The sequence below is a fragment of the Pelecanus crispus genome, chromosome 12 (assembly GCF_030463565.1).
Source record: "Pelecanus crispus isolate bPelCri1 chromosome 12, bPelCri1.pri, whole genome shotgun sequence".
NCBI classification, from domain to species: domain Eukaryota; kingdom Metazoa; phylum Chordata; class Aves; order Pelecaniformes; family Pelecanidae; genus Pelecanus; species Pelecanus crispus.
In genome coordinates this window covers 4,011,765-4,027,608 of record NC_134654.1, presented here as the reverse complement: position 1 = coordinate 4,027,608, position 15,844 = coordinate 4,011,765, and the positions used below count along the sequence as shown (strand labels likewise).

The following is a 15,844-nucleotide window of genomic DNA, read 5'->3' as shown; positions in this document are numbered from 1 at the left end:
TAAACCACTAAAGCTCTGCGATAACAACATTAATTTGAAGCAGTTAATTCCTGACTTAAAATACCAACAAAAGACTTAGACAGGACTGCTGTGCCTAATGCTGTTTTTGGTGGGGGTCTTGCCCCCTGCGTCTTAGTGGATCTGAATTCCTAAAATCAGTGAGCTTGGAGTATTCTTACAGAGCGAAAATCTGTAACAAAGAATGCTGTGAAGAATGGAAGTGTCTTGAGGAGTGTGTGTGTGTGAACTAATTGGATAGGAACAATTAGTTAAGCAGTTAATAAGCTATTCTTCGTGGCACGTCCCTTGCAGCAGGTACTGAAGTCAACAGGCCTGCTTGTCTTCGTGGCACTACTCATCAGCACTTCACGCTGGGACTGTGGTGACTTAACCAAAGATAAGTAATGGCAGCCAGTAGTTCGGAACTCAAGTTTCAGCAGGTATGGTCTCGGCTGTTGCTTGTAACCAAAATAGTCACACAGGACACCTGTGGCTGCTGAGACCGGATGACTACCTCAGCCTATTGAGGGTGAGGCAGAAAATACGAAGGACACAGAAGTAGAAGAGCTCTTGAATATTGTAGAGGTCTTTTATCTGTTGAAAACACAACTTCCTAGCCTGTCACAAACTGTAACTCTTACCTTGCACTGGTAAACTTGAAGTACTTTGGAGCCATTGACTGGCTGTGGGACTCCTGTGTTACAGAACTGCACCCAGAAACTCTTAACAGATCAGCACGGCTATAAATCTTTTGTGTGACTTAAGTTTACTTTGCTAGTTTTCGTGTATGGAACAAAATGAGTGGCTGAAATGTAGCCTGGCGTGTGCCTTGTTCAGTCAAAGCTCAGGAAAGCATGGCCTTGCAGTAGAGCTGATGTGACTCCATGCTTCTCAAAAGACTGGGAATATTTCTGTTAACTGGCATTTCCCAGTTACATTTCCAACTGCGCGTAGATAAGGAGTCTCTGGGCAGAGACTAAGCAGCTGCTTGTGGCTACAAGAACAGCGGTTATATCCTGTTGAGTGTGAGAGTCGAGGTGAAATGCATACTCAGCATTTCCGCGCCCTTCTTTGTAGGCAAGGAGAAATTATTTGACAGCTAAGCAAACTGTCACAAGAAAGCAAATGTTCCCGGAAGGGGTCAACAAAGAGACTCTGGTCAGCAGTTTTATCATTGTTTGATGTCAAACACGCATGTACTATGACAACTTCTCTGGGTAAGTTACCCAGAACATACCTGAATTATCTTCCAGTGAAAAAATAATTTTACTAATCAGACTTTCACTTACCATGTTATAATGATTTGCCTCTCAACACTGTTCAAATAAATGTCATCATAGAATTTGGTGGTTCAGTACAGCCTGCAATTGACTGAAGTATCCAACCTTGAGTTAGATGAGTCCTTTGAGGCAGCCTCTGCTGACCAGAGGAGTTGCTGCTGTCTCTGGCAACATGAAACCATGGTTCCACTCTAATGGAGCAGCTACTTCACAAAACGCTTTCTTCTTAACATGCTTTCAAGACACTGGTATAACTGAACTTTCACAAATGTTGGTGTAAAAGAACTTGAACTGTAAATTGGTTGCCCAAGCACAGCTAGCAAGTTCTGCTTTCATATCTGCTTGAAAGCCAAGGAAGTGTTTTTTGTAGTATAATGTAGGAGTGTCTTACGATTCCTTCTTTTTTCACAATCTTTTAAGCTTGTTTGTGAATTGGTGAAAGGTAGTGGACCTAAATGAGTGCAATATTAAATGTTTGGGGGTTTTTTGTCTGTGGTAAGAGAAGGGGTAGAGAATCTGCTGTAAACGCCTGTACTCTTTTAGTTGTACTGCAAACTCAGGAATTTGTACATGGAATAGTATTGAAATTCTCGTGATAAAAGCCTCCAAAGAAATACCTCTTGTCATGTTTCCTAATAGTAATCTTAGTCTCTGTTTACTTTGCTTAGCTTTATAAACAGTCCTGCCTCACTCACCTGAACTTTAGCCTGTTTGGGGAAGGAAATAACCTATAGTTCAGGGAACGATCTGTACTCTCAAGAATTCTGTGCATCAGGTCCGAGTGCAGCCCGGAAAAGTTACCATTAGCCTTTCCAGCTGAGCAAAGCAAGTGCCGCTCTTGGCTAGTGACGCTCTTGTGTAATCAAGTGCAGAGATTGTCATGGTTGGAGTCAACTTCCTGTGTCGGTGCTTGAAGCAGACTTGGTTCATGCGCTTGGATCTATTGAGGTTAAAAGATGAAATGTTAGCAGGAAGAGCTTGTGTACTTAAAGACCTCACTAAGGGTTGTGCCTCCATCAGAAAGCTTCTCCAGGCTTTCTTCAGAGCTCCAGTGCCAATCTCAATCTCTTCAAAGAAATACCTAGCTTTTGGAAATGGCCTTAAGTTTTAAAAAGGACCACATCTTCCACTCCTAACTAGGGTTGGATACCTCAGACATGGCACCTAGCAGATGGCAGTTTGATCATGATTAAGATAAATCTGTCTTGCAATATCTAAGCACCTTTGATTCAGTGGTTACGTCTAGACCTCCTTAAGAGGTCTGCCATCTGCTAGGACTTGCTGCTTTGATTTGTTCTGCTAACAATGTTCATTTGAGTATAGTGCTGTGAGTTACTGCCAGGCGGAGCACTTGGCACTCTGAGACTACCGTCCTTTACCAAATGAACAAGGAAATTGAGTGCTTGATAAATGATTTTGCACTTGCTAAGCTTGCAGCACTAGCAAAAGGAAATGCCACATCCTATTAAGTCTCTCCAGCTCCACCAGATGAAACTGTTAGATCTTCAAACCTTCTCTGCCTGCAGGGCTGTGACCGGGTTGCATATAGCTGTGCCTAGCTGATGTACGAGTCCCAGGCCTAGAGAATACTGAACAAATAAAGGTGTGAAAGGGAGAATTGAACTTAAATCTGAAATCTTTCAAGTAAATCCATGTTGCTGAAGAATGTGTGGTCAGGTTCTGTGATGCTGGACTTGAAACACTGACTTAAATCTGAATAACAGAGCTCTGACCTGTCAAGGGGTTGGGTTTCATTTCTATAGCAGCCTTAAGGCAGTTTTCTCTTGGGAGAGCTGAAAAAACACTTGTCTTTCACTTGAAAGTTTCCTGGCTTCATTGTCAGGTGGATGGATGTAAATGAATGAAACTGTTCACTGTAAGTCACGGGAAGTGTAGATCTTCTGCCTTGTAAGAATGACTTAAGCTAGCTTGATGCCTAGCTTCAAGAACTACATTTAAATCTGTTCTGCTTCTAGTCTTATCTCTCTTAAAATCTTTCAAAGTAGAAAAGCTGAGTAGACCTTAAATTTACCACAAAATCAGTATTAACTCTTTGTAAACTAGTTGTGAAATGAGCCCTTAAACATCAAAGAGCCAGAACATCATCTTGGTATAGCATCGAGATCTTGTTGTTTGAACCTGAATGAAGAGCTTCAAATGGTGAAGACCTCTCCTGAAAAAGCGAGGTAATTTCAATGAAATAGTGTCCTTTAGGACAAAGGACGTAAATGCAGAGTGACTGAAGAACCATGTACAAAGGCTGAATCATCTTCTAGAAATTCTCTCCTTCAGCAGACCCAAGGAGCTAAAACTGACTTGCATTTGAGTCTCAACCTTAAGCTGCCCCAAGATCTGGCTGTCTTGATTCACTGGGTCATAACAGATCATCCGCTGAAGTGCCTTTTCTGAAGCTTGCTCTGTTAACTCCGGTGTGCCGTAGCTTAGATGTTACTTGTTCCTCGCATGTGCTGTCTGAAAGCCGGGGCAAAGGGGAAGTGTAGTAAAACACCCTCTTTATCAGAAGCTGCAAGTAGGCAGGAACAGAGCAGCTGAGGCGTGGTCATCTCGGAGCTCGTACAGAGCACAACTGATAAGAGCTTAGTGTTTTGCTTCAAACTAGTACAACAATACTAAAATGGCTTTGAAGGTCAAGCCCTTCTTGGGAGACCTTGGGCTTGAAGTTCAGTTTCCCAGAAAGAAAAATATCTGAAGTACTAGAAGTGATAATTCCTCTAACCGTAGAAAACTGATGTTGAGTTTTTAAGGTATGTCAACCCACAGGCTGGGTATCTGGATGTGAGGCGAACTAACCATTCTGCAATTCCACTGTTAAAAATGGAATAAACTTTCACTACTGACGTCCTAATCCACTAGCCTGTTGCAAACACAGTTAAGTGGTGTTAACTAAACTGTGTTTTGTTGCAGGCCATGCTAGAAACATAGTTTAAAGGTATGCATTTAAAGGTTTACAGAAGCAGACTGTGGCTTGGCAGGAAAGGATGTGGTTTATTGGTATCTTCTGTGTTAAGTACGGCTGCGGATGAGCCACTTCTGATTTCAGTAGTGTCCATCTCGTACGTGTTGGCTCTGCCTCCTGGGTGGTGTACAGCCTTACTGCTAGACAGGACCAGGCTAATTGCTAGACAGGTAGCTTTTTTTAACTCTACAAGGATAAAGATAAAGCTCAGGCATCTCACATGTGATGTTAAGCTTGAAATGGTGATAGCTGCCAAGCTCAGTGGAATGAGTTGGGGCTCTGGAAGCAAAGCTGGTGGGAGCAAGTACTGAAGCTGTGACTCGAGCACAGCTGCCAGGAGCAGGCAAGTTCAGTGTGCATTAAACCATATGAGGGGCTCAAAAGTTGAGTTCTCAAAACGGTAAGTTGTAAATGGACCTTGAAGACAAGGTACCAAGCACTTGAATGCTGCAGGGCTTCTTCAGGAAGCCTGCTGGGCTTAATTGAAGGTGGGCAAGAATTTGTGTGCTATGCCATTTTTGGGTAGCGTGGTTGTATTGTCACAAAAAGATATGTGGATTCTAGTATCTCTTGCGACTTTCACAAAAGCTGTTTGTGGCTACACCAAGGTAGTAACTTAATGCTAAACCTTTTTTTTCTTTTTTTTTCCTCTTCCAGCTCCAAAATCTGGGCATCAACCCAGCAAACATTGGGTTCAGCACTCTGACTATGGAGTCTGACAAATTCATCTGCATAAGAGAGAAAGTAGGAGAACAGGCTCAAGTGGTGATCATTGACATGAATGACCCCAGCAACCCTATTCGAAGACCAATTTCAGCTGACAGTGCTATCATGAACCCTGCCAGTAAGGTCATTGCATTAAAAGGTATGGAAGTCCTGATAAGTGAAGTGGATGGAGAGCTTTCTGTAAGACTGGTTTATGACTGACTGAAGTCTCTCGGGCAATTTATGTGGGAGGATCCCTTACCAATTCTCCACAGCTTAATGGGAGCTTAAGTTTAATGCATTTTTCAGTTCTTCTGAAGGTAGCTGGGCAGTAAGTTTCAGTTAAGGCTTCCTGCTATTTGCTGACCGTTAGGATGAGTTTTTTGCTTACAGCTTCTGAGCAGGGAGAGCTGGAAGGGAAGTTCAGGCTTTAAGATCATTCTGGAGTGTCAAGTCTGGAATCACGTTAGAGGGAAGTAAGACCTGATATCCTAAGCGTATAATGTCTGTTAACTAAGCCTTCCTTTACAGAGAGCAAAACTAAGACTAGGGAGGAGGGGAAATATTCCTGACGGCCTTAGTCTGGCCTTGCTGGAAGAGTGCACCAATTTGTGCATATTTATTATATCAGTCAGTGATAAAAAAGGTAAAACTATGCAGGGAAGACTTGTGTAGTGAATAAAGCACAAGGTCAGCTAACTTCGTATCTCTGGTGATACAGAGAACAAGCATTCCTCTGGAGCCTCCAGAAATGTTGATCTCTTTCCACTGGAGGCCCAAGAAGTTCAAATATTGCCCTCTAGAAATGCATATATTGCTAATGGAAAGATTTATATGTATTCAGTGTTATTTAGGTTTGACTTTAATACTGTGCTACTGTTTTGTCACAACTTCAATGCTTTCTTGTGTGTGCAGATGGTGAGTTACTTCAATTGACTGTACTAGTTCCTGTCCTGTCTTATGAAAAGAAAAAGCAGAATTGTGGCTCAGATCTATGGTGCACATGGCTGAACAGTAGTGTTTAAGCAACTGAAAGCCTAAAATTCAGAGGTTTTTCATGCCCTCCCAAACAAGGGAGTCCTTAAGATTCAGAAAATTAATCCACTCGAGAACTCTGAAATGTACTTAACTATCATGATCTTGATTTTAAGCTTTTTATAAACAGGACTGACCCTTTTGACTTAAGTCTAGATTTTTGCCTCTTAATATGCCTTGCATAGCATGTAGGATACATGTTAGCTGTATGTCATCTCCCTTGACTCTGAAGCTCCCACTGCACTAGATATGGAAATAAGTTACTAGTCCGTAGCCTGAGTGACACTGTATTAGACAGTATTCTCCAAGCTCTGGAGAAACTCTTGACTCTGCATCTTATGTCAATAGCTGAACTAATGGTGGCTTCTAACTAAACTAATCCTTGGTGAGTGAAGGCACTGTGCCTTTAGCAAGCTGAGTTACAGCTAGTAACTGTAGCAGATACTGACTTCCACCTAGTTTCACATGATCTTTAATATTCCTCTTGGGCTACACTAGTATGTGCTTAAATAGCTGTCTCCTAAAACTAGAAGTTGTTGGTCAGAACCTTCCTTATTTTTTCAGCAGGAAGAAATAATTTCTTATATGCCACTGCAGTGTAAAAACTGGTAGAAGTGACTGCAGGTGGCTGTTCAGGATGTGTGTATGCACATTCTGTGTAACTTGGAGAACTTTTCCTCTTGCCTTCTAGAGCTTGTGTTAGTCACTAGATTCCCTTCCTTGCACAGTTTCTGTTAGTCTGGTTTGCAGCCAGTAGCTGTGTATGCCATTAGTGCAACCTGAGGGTTTTGGTTAATGAGTCTGAATTACGAAAGCCCTCTGCCAAATTGACTGTTCCATGTTGTGCTTTTTTAATACTTAAAACGGATGTGGACATAGTTTTTAATGACACTGGTATAGCCCTACTCACAGCTTTCAAGGGACTTGGCATTATTGTAACCTAGCATAATACTTCATGCACATCAAAACAACTTGTGTGTGTAGCTGAAGCTCTTGTCTCCTACAAAGTTGTTTTCCACATCTGTTTGATTGCTCAGTAGTGGCAAATTGGTAAAATTAGCCCTAGGAGTGTGGTCTGGTTAAAAGTAATAGCTGATCGCTAAGATACTGCCAGTATATAACAGCATTTTCTAAAAGGAAGTTACAAGGGTTTAATATCATAGTGCAGCTCTTCTACTGTTAACCAGTCCTTGAAGTAACAAGTGGAAACTGCAACCTCGCTAACAATGTCATGTTTTCTAGCTGGGAAAACGCTTCAAATATTTAACATTGAAATGAAGAGCAAAATGAAGGCTCATACAATGACGGATGATGTTACCTTCTGGAAGTGGATCTCTCTGAATACTGTTGCCCTTGTAACGGATAATGCAGTCTACCACTGGAGTATGGAGGGGGAGTCCCAGCCTGTGAAAATGTTTGATCGCCATTCTAGTCTTGCTGGCTGCCAGATCATCAACTACCGTACTGACGCGAAGCAGAAATGGCTACTGCTGACTGGCATATCTGCACAGGTACTTTACCACTGGGGAAGCCTGCCATGGAAGGCCCAGGGCTTGTCTCATTTCCTTCTTCTGTAGGAGCAGGACTGATACATATAGGTTTTTTTCCTAAAACATTGTTGGGAACGTAAATGCTTGTCTTGATCTTCAAATAACAAACTTAAGTGTAACTGAAAATCGTACAGTAATCGTATAAACACTAGTACAAGGTTAAGAGTCTTAAGAGATGCCTTTGTAAAAGAAAGCATGGCATGGTACTTCAGCTCGATATGACAACATTTTTACCAATGCTAACTTAAATTAAATTACTGGCCAAGTACCTGTTATTCCTGACTCTTGTTCTGTCTTGTCTAGCAAAATCGTGTTGTGGGAGCAATGCAGCTATATTCTGTAGATAGAAAAGTGTCACAACCAATTGAGGGACATGCAGCTAGCTTTGCGCAGTTCAAGATGGAAGGAAATGCTGAAGAATCCACTCTCTTCTGTTTTGCAGTAAGAGGGCAAGCTGGGGGTAAGGTAAGACTCGGTTCTACATATGCTGTAGTCTTAATGACTCGCTGGTTATCTGCTTCCAGGAAAACAAGTGGTTCAATGCACAAAGTTGCCTTTAGGAAAAAAGTGAAGGACTGTGTGTCAGTCTGGATGCTACATATCTAATGTATATGAAAACTGGTGCGTACAGAGCTTCACAGCAGGGACTACCTGATGTAGCAGGAGTCTGTTTCAAGTCATGAAGTGAGGTGGCATGTCATGACCAGCCTAATTAGCTGCTTGAAACATGTGACTCTCAGCTTCACAGGCTAAGCTTGGGGAAAAGCTGTTGTAATCTTTCTTTGATGCTGATCCCCAGTATCAGGCTTAACTTATTTCCAAATTATTGGATGAAAAAAGAATTAAACAGTAGTGTTACAAGGCTAACTAGTGGTCTAATACTAACACTGGAATTGTGAGCTACTTCGTGACAGCTAGAACAAAGTAAAACCAAAGCTGGATTCAGAGAAATGTCTTCAGAACTGTCTCTGTAGAATGTTAACCAAGTTGAAAGAGTGCGTATCGTGACCTGACTGAATCCTTAAACTTCTAAGTAGCTAGGGATAACTAAAGATTGTGCTTGAGTTTCCCTCATCTGTGGTACATGAAAATAGTATGCCACACCTTTAGCCAGTGAAAATATTTAGGAAGACTTAGTTTATCTTTGCATAAGCTTGGGATTAAGGCTCAGCAGCAAAAGAATTGCTGCATCTTCCTTGTTGAATTTGTTACATAAATTAAATACAAGAGCTAACAGACTAATCTTATCCATTGCACAGTTGCATATCATTGAAGTTGGCACACCACCTACTGGGAATCAGCCATTTCCAAAGAAAGCAGTGGATGTCTTCTTTCCTCCTGAAGCACAAAATGACTTTCCTGTTGCCATGCAGGTATGACAGCTGCAAACAAGAGCACAAGAGCAAGTCTGTACCTTCTCTTAGTGGTTGTGACACTGTAACAGGGCACTGGAAGCCAGGTGGTCAATATATTGACCTGAGGCTTGGTACTAAACTGGTGTGATTTCTGCTCCTGCTTCAGCAGTGTTAAAGTAAAGGTGGAGACTGAAGCAGCATTCAAAGGCAGCTTGTTCTTATTTATGGAAGAAATATCTATGTATATTTAACAGTCTTTCAAGCTCTTAAAACATCATTCTACTGTGATAGTACTGAATACTTGAGTACTTAAGTAAAAATATAACAACGCTTCTAGTTGTCCTGAAATGGCAGAGCTTATCTGCTGATTTTTAAAAGCACTTAACCGTTTTATCCAATATCAAATTTGATTAATCTATTCCTGTTTTGCAGATCAGTGACAAGCACGATGTGGTGTTTCTCATAACCAAATATGGCTATATCCACTTGTATGACCTGGAAACTGGCACCTGTATCTACATGAACAGAATCAGTGGAGAGACCATATTTGTTACTGCACAGCATGAAGCAACAGCTGGAATTATTGGAGTGAACAGAAAGGGACAAGTAAGGAAGCTTGGCCTGGAAACCACTTGTTTAGCTAATCCCACTGGCCCTTAATGATACATTGTAGTGTTCATATCAATGTCTAAAAGTTTCCAGAAATTACAAGTCAATAATAAAATGAGGAATGTGGTAGTATCAGATAGCTGAACAGGAGTGCAGCTTGTCTGACTTCTGGTTTCTTCCACAACTCAGGTTCTGGTTGTGTAATTTTAAGGGTTTTGTAATGGGAGTCAGTGATCTAAATAGTGTCCTACTGTTGAGGATGGAACTAGAATATACCTCTCTTTTGGGGGCAGATTATACCCTCTTGCAGAGCACGTGCTAATAGAAGTCTTAAATATGTTTTTGAACACTCCGTTCAGGAAGTCTTGTGTCTGACAGTGTTCTGAGCCCTAAAGAAAATTTGCTGCTGTGTCTCCATACACATCTAACTTAACTAGTTTAAACCAGTCTACTAACAATGTACAGCTATGCCTTTAGACTGAATTGGTTTCAAATGTTGTTGCTTGTTGAGCATGAATAATACAGAGCAGAAGATTTGTTCCTAATTTATCTTCTCGGATTGGTTACTTAAGATGCTGAGTACAGGTTACAGAAAGACAGTACTTGTATCCCTGCATTTCTGATGTCTCTACCTCAGTTTAAACTGACTGTTAACCTCTACCACCCAATTCCAGTATCAAGGCAGATGATTATTTCTAACAGGAGGTCTGTTTCTTAAATAAAATGACAAGACTCTGCAATTATCAAAGGATGAAGAAGCTTTCCATGTATGCCATAGCTTTCCTTTTAGAGGTTAGCTTAGCGCTTGGCTCACTTCTTATATTTGAACTAACTGGAAGTTTTCCTTGATAATTTATTCAGGTGCTCTCAGTGTGTGTGGAAGAAGAGAATATTATTCCCTATATCACAAATGTGCTGCAGAATCCTGACCTAGCTTTACGAATGGCTGTCCGCAACAACCTGGCAGGTGCTGAGGAGCTCTTTGCCAGAAAATTCAATGCACTGTTTGCACAAGGGAACTATTCGGAGGCAGCAAAAGTGGCAGCTAATGCCCCAAAGGTAATGGGCCAATATTCGGAATAGTACTGAACTGGCTTACGCTTCTTGCTTCAGGAAATCTCATTGAATTTTGTAAGCGGCAGGGCAAGAATCTTATTACTGCTCCTGTCCTAATGTAGTAGTACTTAGCATACCTGTGAAGAACCTGTACGCTATGTGCTGAGCGTACTGATTGTATGCTGGAAGATCTGAAAGCCTGTACGAAGCCCACAGAGGGGGAGAAGAATAAAATGATGGTTATGAAGCTTAACGTTTGCTGGTACTTATCTTTGCTCCAATGATTATAAAAGTCTCTATGAAAAGACAGCTTCCAGCTGAGGCTGCACCTGGAAACAGGACAAAAAGGACAGACTAAGAGCAAAGACCATACTAAATTCAGATGAGAGGAACTTGCTTGCAAGGACAAGGGTGTCTTAGTTCTGTAGGACAGTCCTCCGAACTTAAATCTGCATTGCTATTGAAACGAGTCTAATAGACTACTGTTGCACATCTTCTGTCAAACATGTCTGAGCTGATACTCAAGCATACTGCTTCTGACTTACTCTGGGCTGGCAAAACATGATGTCGCTGTAGCAAGCATTTCTAACTTCAGCTTGCTGGAGAAACTCTTGCCAAGCCACAATAGCAGAACAGAAAACTAAAGTGCATCTCTGTTTCTGGCAGGGAATCCTGCGTACTCCAGACACCATACGCCGGTTCCAGAGTGTTCCAGCTCAGCCGGGACAGACTTCTCCTTTACTCCAATACTTCGGCATTCTGCTTGACCAAGGGCAGCTGAATAAGTATGAGTCGCTGGAACTCTGCAGACCAGTGCTTCAGCAGGGACGCAAACAACTCTTGGAAAAATGGTTAAAAGAAGATAAGGTAAATTTGGGGTTAGATGCCTTTAGAGCCCTGGAGGAACATAACTGCCTGACAGCCTTCTCCTCCCCAAGGAGAAGTCAGCTGGGCGACTCATCAATGTGCTAGTGTGATCGAACAGTTGAGCAGTAGGTGTTCACTCTGCCTGAAACTATGACCCATATTAACTGCAAGAGAATTGATCAAATACTTGAAGAGCTTCACTGATTTTACTTAAAATTACAGCAGGGTGAACTTAATATGGAAAGCTTCTGACCTGCTGCTGTTCTTTCCCAGTCCACTTCAGGCTTCTTTGGATACTGACTTGCAGATACTCTGAGCTGTGGTTAAACTTCTGTAATTAGCTGAAGAAAGATGCTGCTGTATTGTATCGCCTAATTCTTTTTAGCTCTACAAATGCATTTCTGACTCCTGTAGAACAGCATAAGGAGCAAAGCCCACTAGATCACTGCTGAAAGAGTCAGATGATATCAGGCTGGGCCTTAAATTTTTTTTAAGAGAAGTCCAAAAGGAAGAAAAATGAGGAAGAAGGTAATAGTGCATTTCAGCATGGTGGGGTCAGGGTGGACTGACTGTATTTATATCTTTAAACAGCTGGAGTGCTCAGAGGAGCTGGGAGACCTTGTGAAATCTGTAGATCCTACGCTAGCACTTAGTGTCTATCTAAGAGCCAACGTTCCAAACAAAGTCATCCAGTGTTTTGCTGAAACAGGACAAGTCCAGAAGATTGTTTTGTATGCTAAGAAGGTGAGAGGAAATAAAATTGCCGTATTTGTCCTGTATTTAAGAATAACTACTGTATGTTCCAAAGTAGCTAAAAGTAATTGTGGGGGAATCTGAGAGCCTGTGTAGTACCTGCTTTGGCCTAAGGTTTTGTTATGAGTAATTACTATTAGACTTCATACATGTATCCTTTCATACTTCCCTGTGTAGTTTCTTCCAAATGAGGAAATCCTGACTGGGTTGTGTAAGCTACTGACAGTAGTTTTTACTGAGCTCTGTTTTTAACAAGGCGTGTGCTCTTGCTGAGTTATTACTTTTTGTTATCTCTTTAGGTTGGATATACTCCAGACTGGATTTTTTTGCTGAGGAATGTAATGAGAATCAGCCCTGATCAAGGACAGCAATTTGCACAAATGCTTGTTCAAGATGAAGAGCCTCTTGCAGACATAACACAAGTAAATAATTTTATTGCTATGAAATGTTAACTTCAAGGCCTTAAATTGTTAAGAGGAGCCATACTCTTACCATCAGAGAAAGACTTACTTTACCAGGACAATGCTTAGTTTTAAGAACACTAAATGACAGCTTAGTGCAGTGCCAGAATAAACAGTTCAGCTTTGGAAGCCACGCTTGATGTTACTTTGTTTAAATAAGTTTCCAGTTTCTAATCAAAAGCCTAATTTTTTTTTTTTTTCAGATTGTGGATGTCTTTATGGAATATAATTTAATTCAGCAATGTACAGCCTTCTTGCTGGATGCACTGAAGAATAATCGTCCCTCAGAAGGTCCCCTGCAAACACGTTTACTTGAGATGAACCTCATGCATGCACCTCAGGTAGGCTCTCAGAGTTATATTGGATCAGGCTTGTGTGTAGCTAGACTAGCCACTGCATTGTGGTCCCATATCAAATGGTAGTGATAGTGCTTAGGAACTAAATGAAACTTTTCAATATTCCTTCTAGGTTGCAGATGCTATCCTGGGAAACCAAATGTTTACTCATTATGACCGGGCTCACATAGCTCAGCTGTGTGAGAAAGCTGGCTTGCTACAGAGAGCACTTGAACACTTCACAGACTTGTATGACATCAAGCGTGCGGTAGTTCACACTCATCTTCTCAATCCTGAGGTATGAGATCAAATATCCTGAACCTAGCAAAAGCCAGGCAATTAATAGTTGCTTTCAACACTTGACTTCGGAGTGTAGGGTGTTCTGCTTGGGTCTAAAATGGCTTATGTGTCTTTGCAGTGGTTAGTAAACTATTTTGGTTCCCTATCGGTAGAAGACTCTCTGGAGTGTCTGCGTGCTATGTTGTCTGCTAACATTCGTCAGAACCTGCAGATCTGTGTCCAGGTAGCTTCAAAATATCATGAACAACTGTCAACACAGTCACTTATTGAGCTGTTTGAGTCTTTCAAGAGCTTTGAAGGTAAGTTTATACTCTTGCTTCAAGCAAAAGGAGCTAGTGTTCACCTCATCATACGTTGTATGTGAAGGACTGTCTATCTGCTGAAATCTAGAAAGCCATATTGAGCTTAACTACCTAGGCCTCAAAGCTGTCTTGAAACCGACCTAAACCTTAAAGTTCCCTGATTAAGCGGGGCACCAACATTGTGTTGCATATTCTGGTTTTTTGAAATGTTTGGAGCTGTAGACAACCTAAAAAACTAACTGAAGAAGCTGCTGGCCTTTTTCCTTTGTCCAAAATTGAGAGCAGCCCTGCGGAGAAGGACTTGGGGGTACTGGTGGATGAAAACCTGGCCATGAGCTGGCAGTGTGCGCTTGCAGCCCAGAAGGCCAACTGTATCCTGGGCCGCATCAAAAGAAGCGTGGCCAGCAGGTCGAGGGAGATTCTGCCCCTCTGCTCTGCTCTGGTGAGACCCCACCTGGAGTACTGCATCCAGCTCTGGAGCCCTCAGCGCAGGAAAGACGTGGACCTATTGGAGTGGGTCCAGAGGAGGCCACAAAAATGATCGGAGGGGTGGAGCACCTCTCCTGTGAGGAAAGGCTGAGAGAGCTGGGGTTGTTCAGCCTGGAGAAGAGGATGCTCTGGGGAGACCTTACTGCGGCCTTTCAGTACTTAAAAGGGGACCTGTAAGAAAGATGGGGACAGACTTTTTGGCAGGGCCTGTTGCAGTAAGGCAAGGGGTTTTAAACTAAAGGACGGTAGATTTAGACTAGATATAAGGAAGAAATTTTTTACAATGAGGGTGGTGAAACACTGGCACAGGTTGCCCAGGGAGGTGGTGGATGCCCCATCTGTGGAAACATTGAAGGTCAGGTTGGACAGGGCTCCGAGCAGCCTGATCAAGTTGAAGCTGTCCCTGCACACTGCAAGGCAGTTGGACTAGGTGACCTTTAAAGGTCCCTTCCAACCCAAACTACTCTGTGAAAATGCTTATCTTAAACTTGTGTAGCCTTTGGATTTTGGGCTTTTGTACTTCTCAATGCGACTAGGTGTGTTTAGTCAGTGTGGTGGTATGTCAGTGGTCAGACCTCTGCAGATGTGTGGCTGATCAGCATCTTGCTAAGCTTTAAAGAAAACCTCCCTAAAGACTCAGAGCACAACATGATCTTGGACTCTTGGAATTTAGAGAATAGTTAGTGGAATAAGATGCTATTGTAGATGGGTTTCTTGCATAGGCAGCCTATGCGTCTGTTTTTTCCAAAAAAACCTGTGAATCTTTCTTGACTAAGTGACTTAGCAGTCACTTGTCTACAGTAGTCAAGTATTATATGGCATTAGCTCTAAGTGAACTTTAGCTGTGGGTCGGAGCAAGCAGCTTTTGCACTGTGTGCTTGTTTTAGTGAAAGGTGTAATAGTAGCTTTTGGGCACGATTAATTTTGGTTTTCTAAACTCTTCGTGCCTACTGTCTAGGGGTTGTATGGAAGGCATATGCTGGATGTTTTAACAAAGCTGACCTGTGGCAATTGATGATGATGATGATGCATCAGTGTTTATCGAAGTTGCATGTAACACACTGTCTGTGTAATACATGGGGAACAGCAACAGGCTCAATTCAGCTAGGATAATCTGGTCTTTGTAAAACAATTACAGTGCTTGAATCTTAATTTTTTTCTGTTCTTTGTTAAACTTCTCTAGTAGTCAGATTCAGATTTTTGTGTAATTGTAATTTGGAAGGCTTGCTTAAAAGCTAATATTGATCCAACTCAAGTGCTTTAGCAGAATAACACGTTGACTGTTTCCCCCGAGGTTTGTTCTATTTCCTGGGCTCTATTGTGAACTTCAGCCAGGATCCAGATGTGCACTTCAAGTATATTCAAGCTGCATGCAAGACAGGACAAATTAAAGAAGTGGAAAGAATCTGCAGGGAAAGTAATTGCTATGATCCAGAACGTGTTAAAAACTTCCTCAAGGTAATGTTTGGGTAGCACTGGACTGTCTCAGCCTGTTTGGGGTTCTGATAAAACATGGTGTGTGTCACTGGTGAAATGAGGCAGGTCTGTGAAAATCAGATAAGTCTTAACTTTTGCACTTAAGGATCCATCTGTCCTCTTAAACCAGAGGTACCTAGCATGTTGGCAGTACCTCCTCATAGAGCCTGAGCCTGGAACAGTATCTAAAAAATGGATAGTCTGTCAGATCAGTTCCTCACTGCTCTTAGTAAGGTTAACGTGGCTTGAACTCTTAAACTGTAATAATAGCACCAGCTCATCTTGAACTTGTTA

General features: G+C 41.9%; 1 protein-coding gene across 4 annotated transcripts in view; it reads left to right on the top strand.

The window, feature by feature from the left end:
- Positions 1–15,844, top strand: part of CLTC (clathrin heavy chain) — a 36,954-nt gene that overhangs the window by 7,223 nt on the left and 13,887 nt on the right. For 3 of the 4 annotated variants that reach the window (XM_075719947.1, XM_075719944.1, XM_075719945.1), the window contains exons 2-14: positions 4,915–5,122; positions 7,240–7,508; positions 7,851–8,012; positions 8,807–8,920; positions 9,335–9,508; positions 10,373–10,570; positions 11,234–11,434; positions 12,026–12,178; positions 12,487–12,609; positions 12,852–12,989; positions 13,117–13,281; positions 13,402–13,582; positions 15,369–15,532. In XM_075719947.1, coding sequence (XP_075576062.1) covers positions 4,966–5,122; positions 7,240–7,508; positions 7,851–8,012; positions 8,807–8,920; positions 9,335–9,508; positions 10,373–10,570; positions 11,234–11,434; positions 12,026–12,178; positions 12,487–12,609; positions 12,852–12,989; positions 13,117–13,281; positions 13,402–13,582; positions 15,369–15,532 — 2,199 coding nt within the window. In that variant the 5' untranslated portion in view covers positions 4,915–4,965. Of the gene's footprint in view, positions 1–4,914; positions 5,131–7,063; positions 7,068–7,239; positions 7,509–7,850; positions 8,013–8,806; positions 8,921–9,334; positions 9,509–10,372; positions 10,571–11,233; positions 11,435–12,025; positions 12,179–12,486; positions 12,610–12,851; positions 12,990–13,116; positions 13,282–13,401; positions 13,583–15,368; positions 15,533–15,844 lie in introns of all 4 variants that reach the window. The other variant, XM_075719946.1, reaches the window with a different exon arrangement.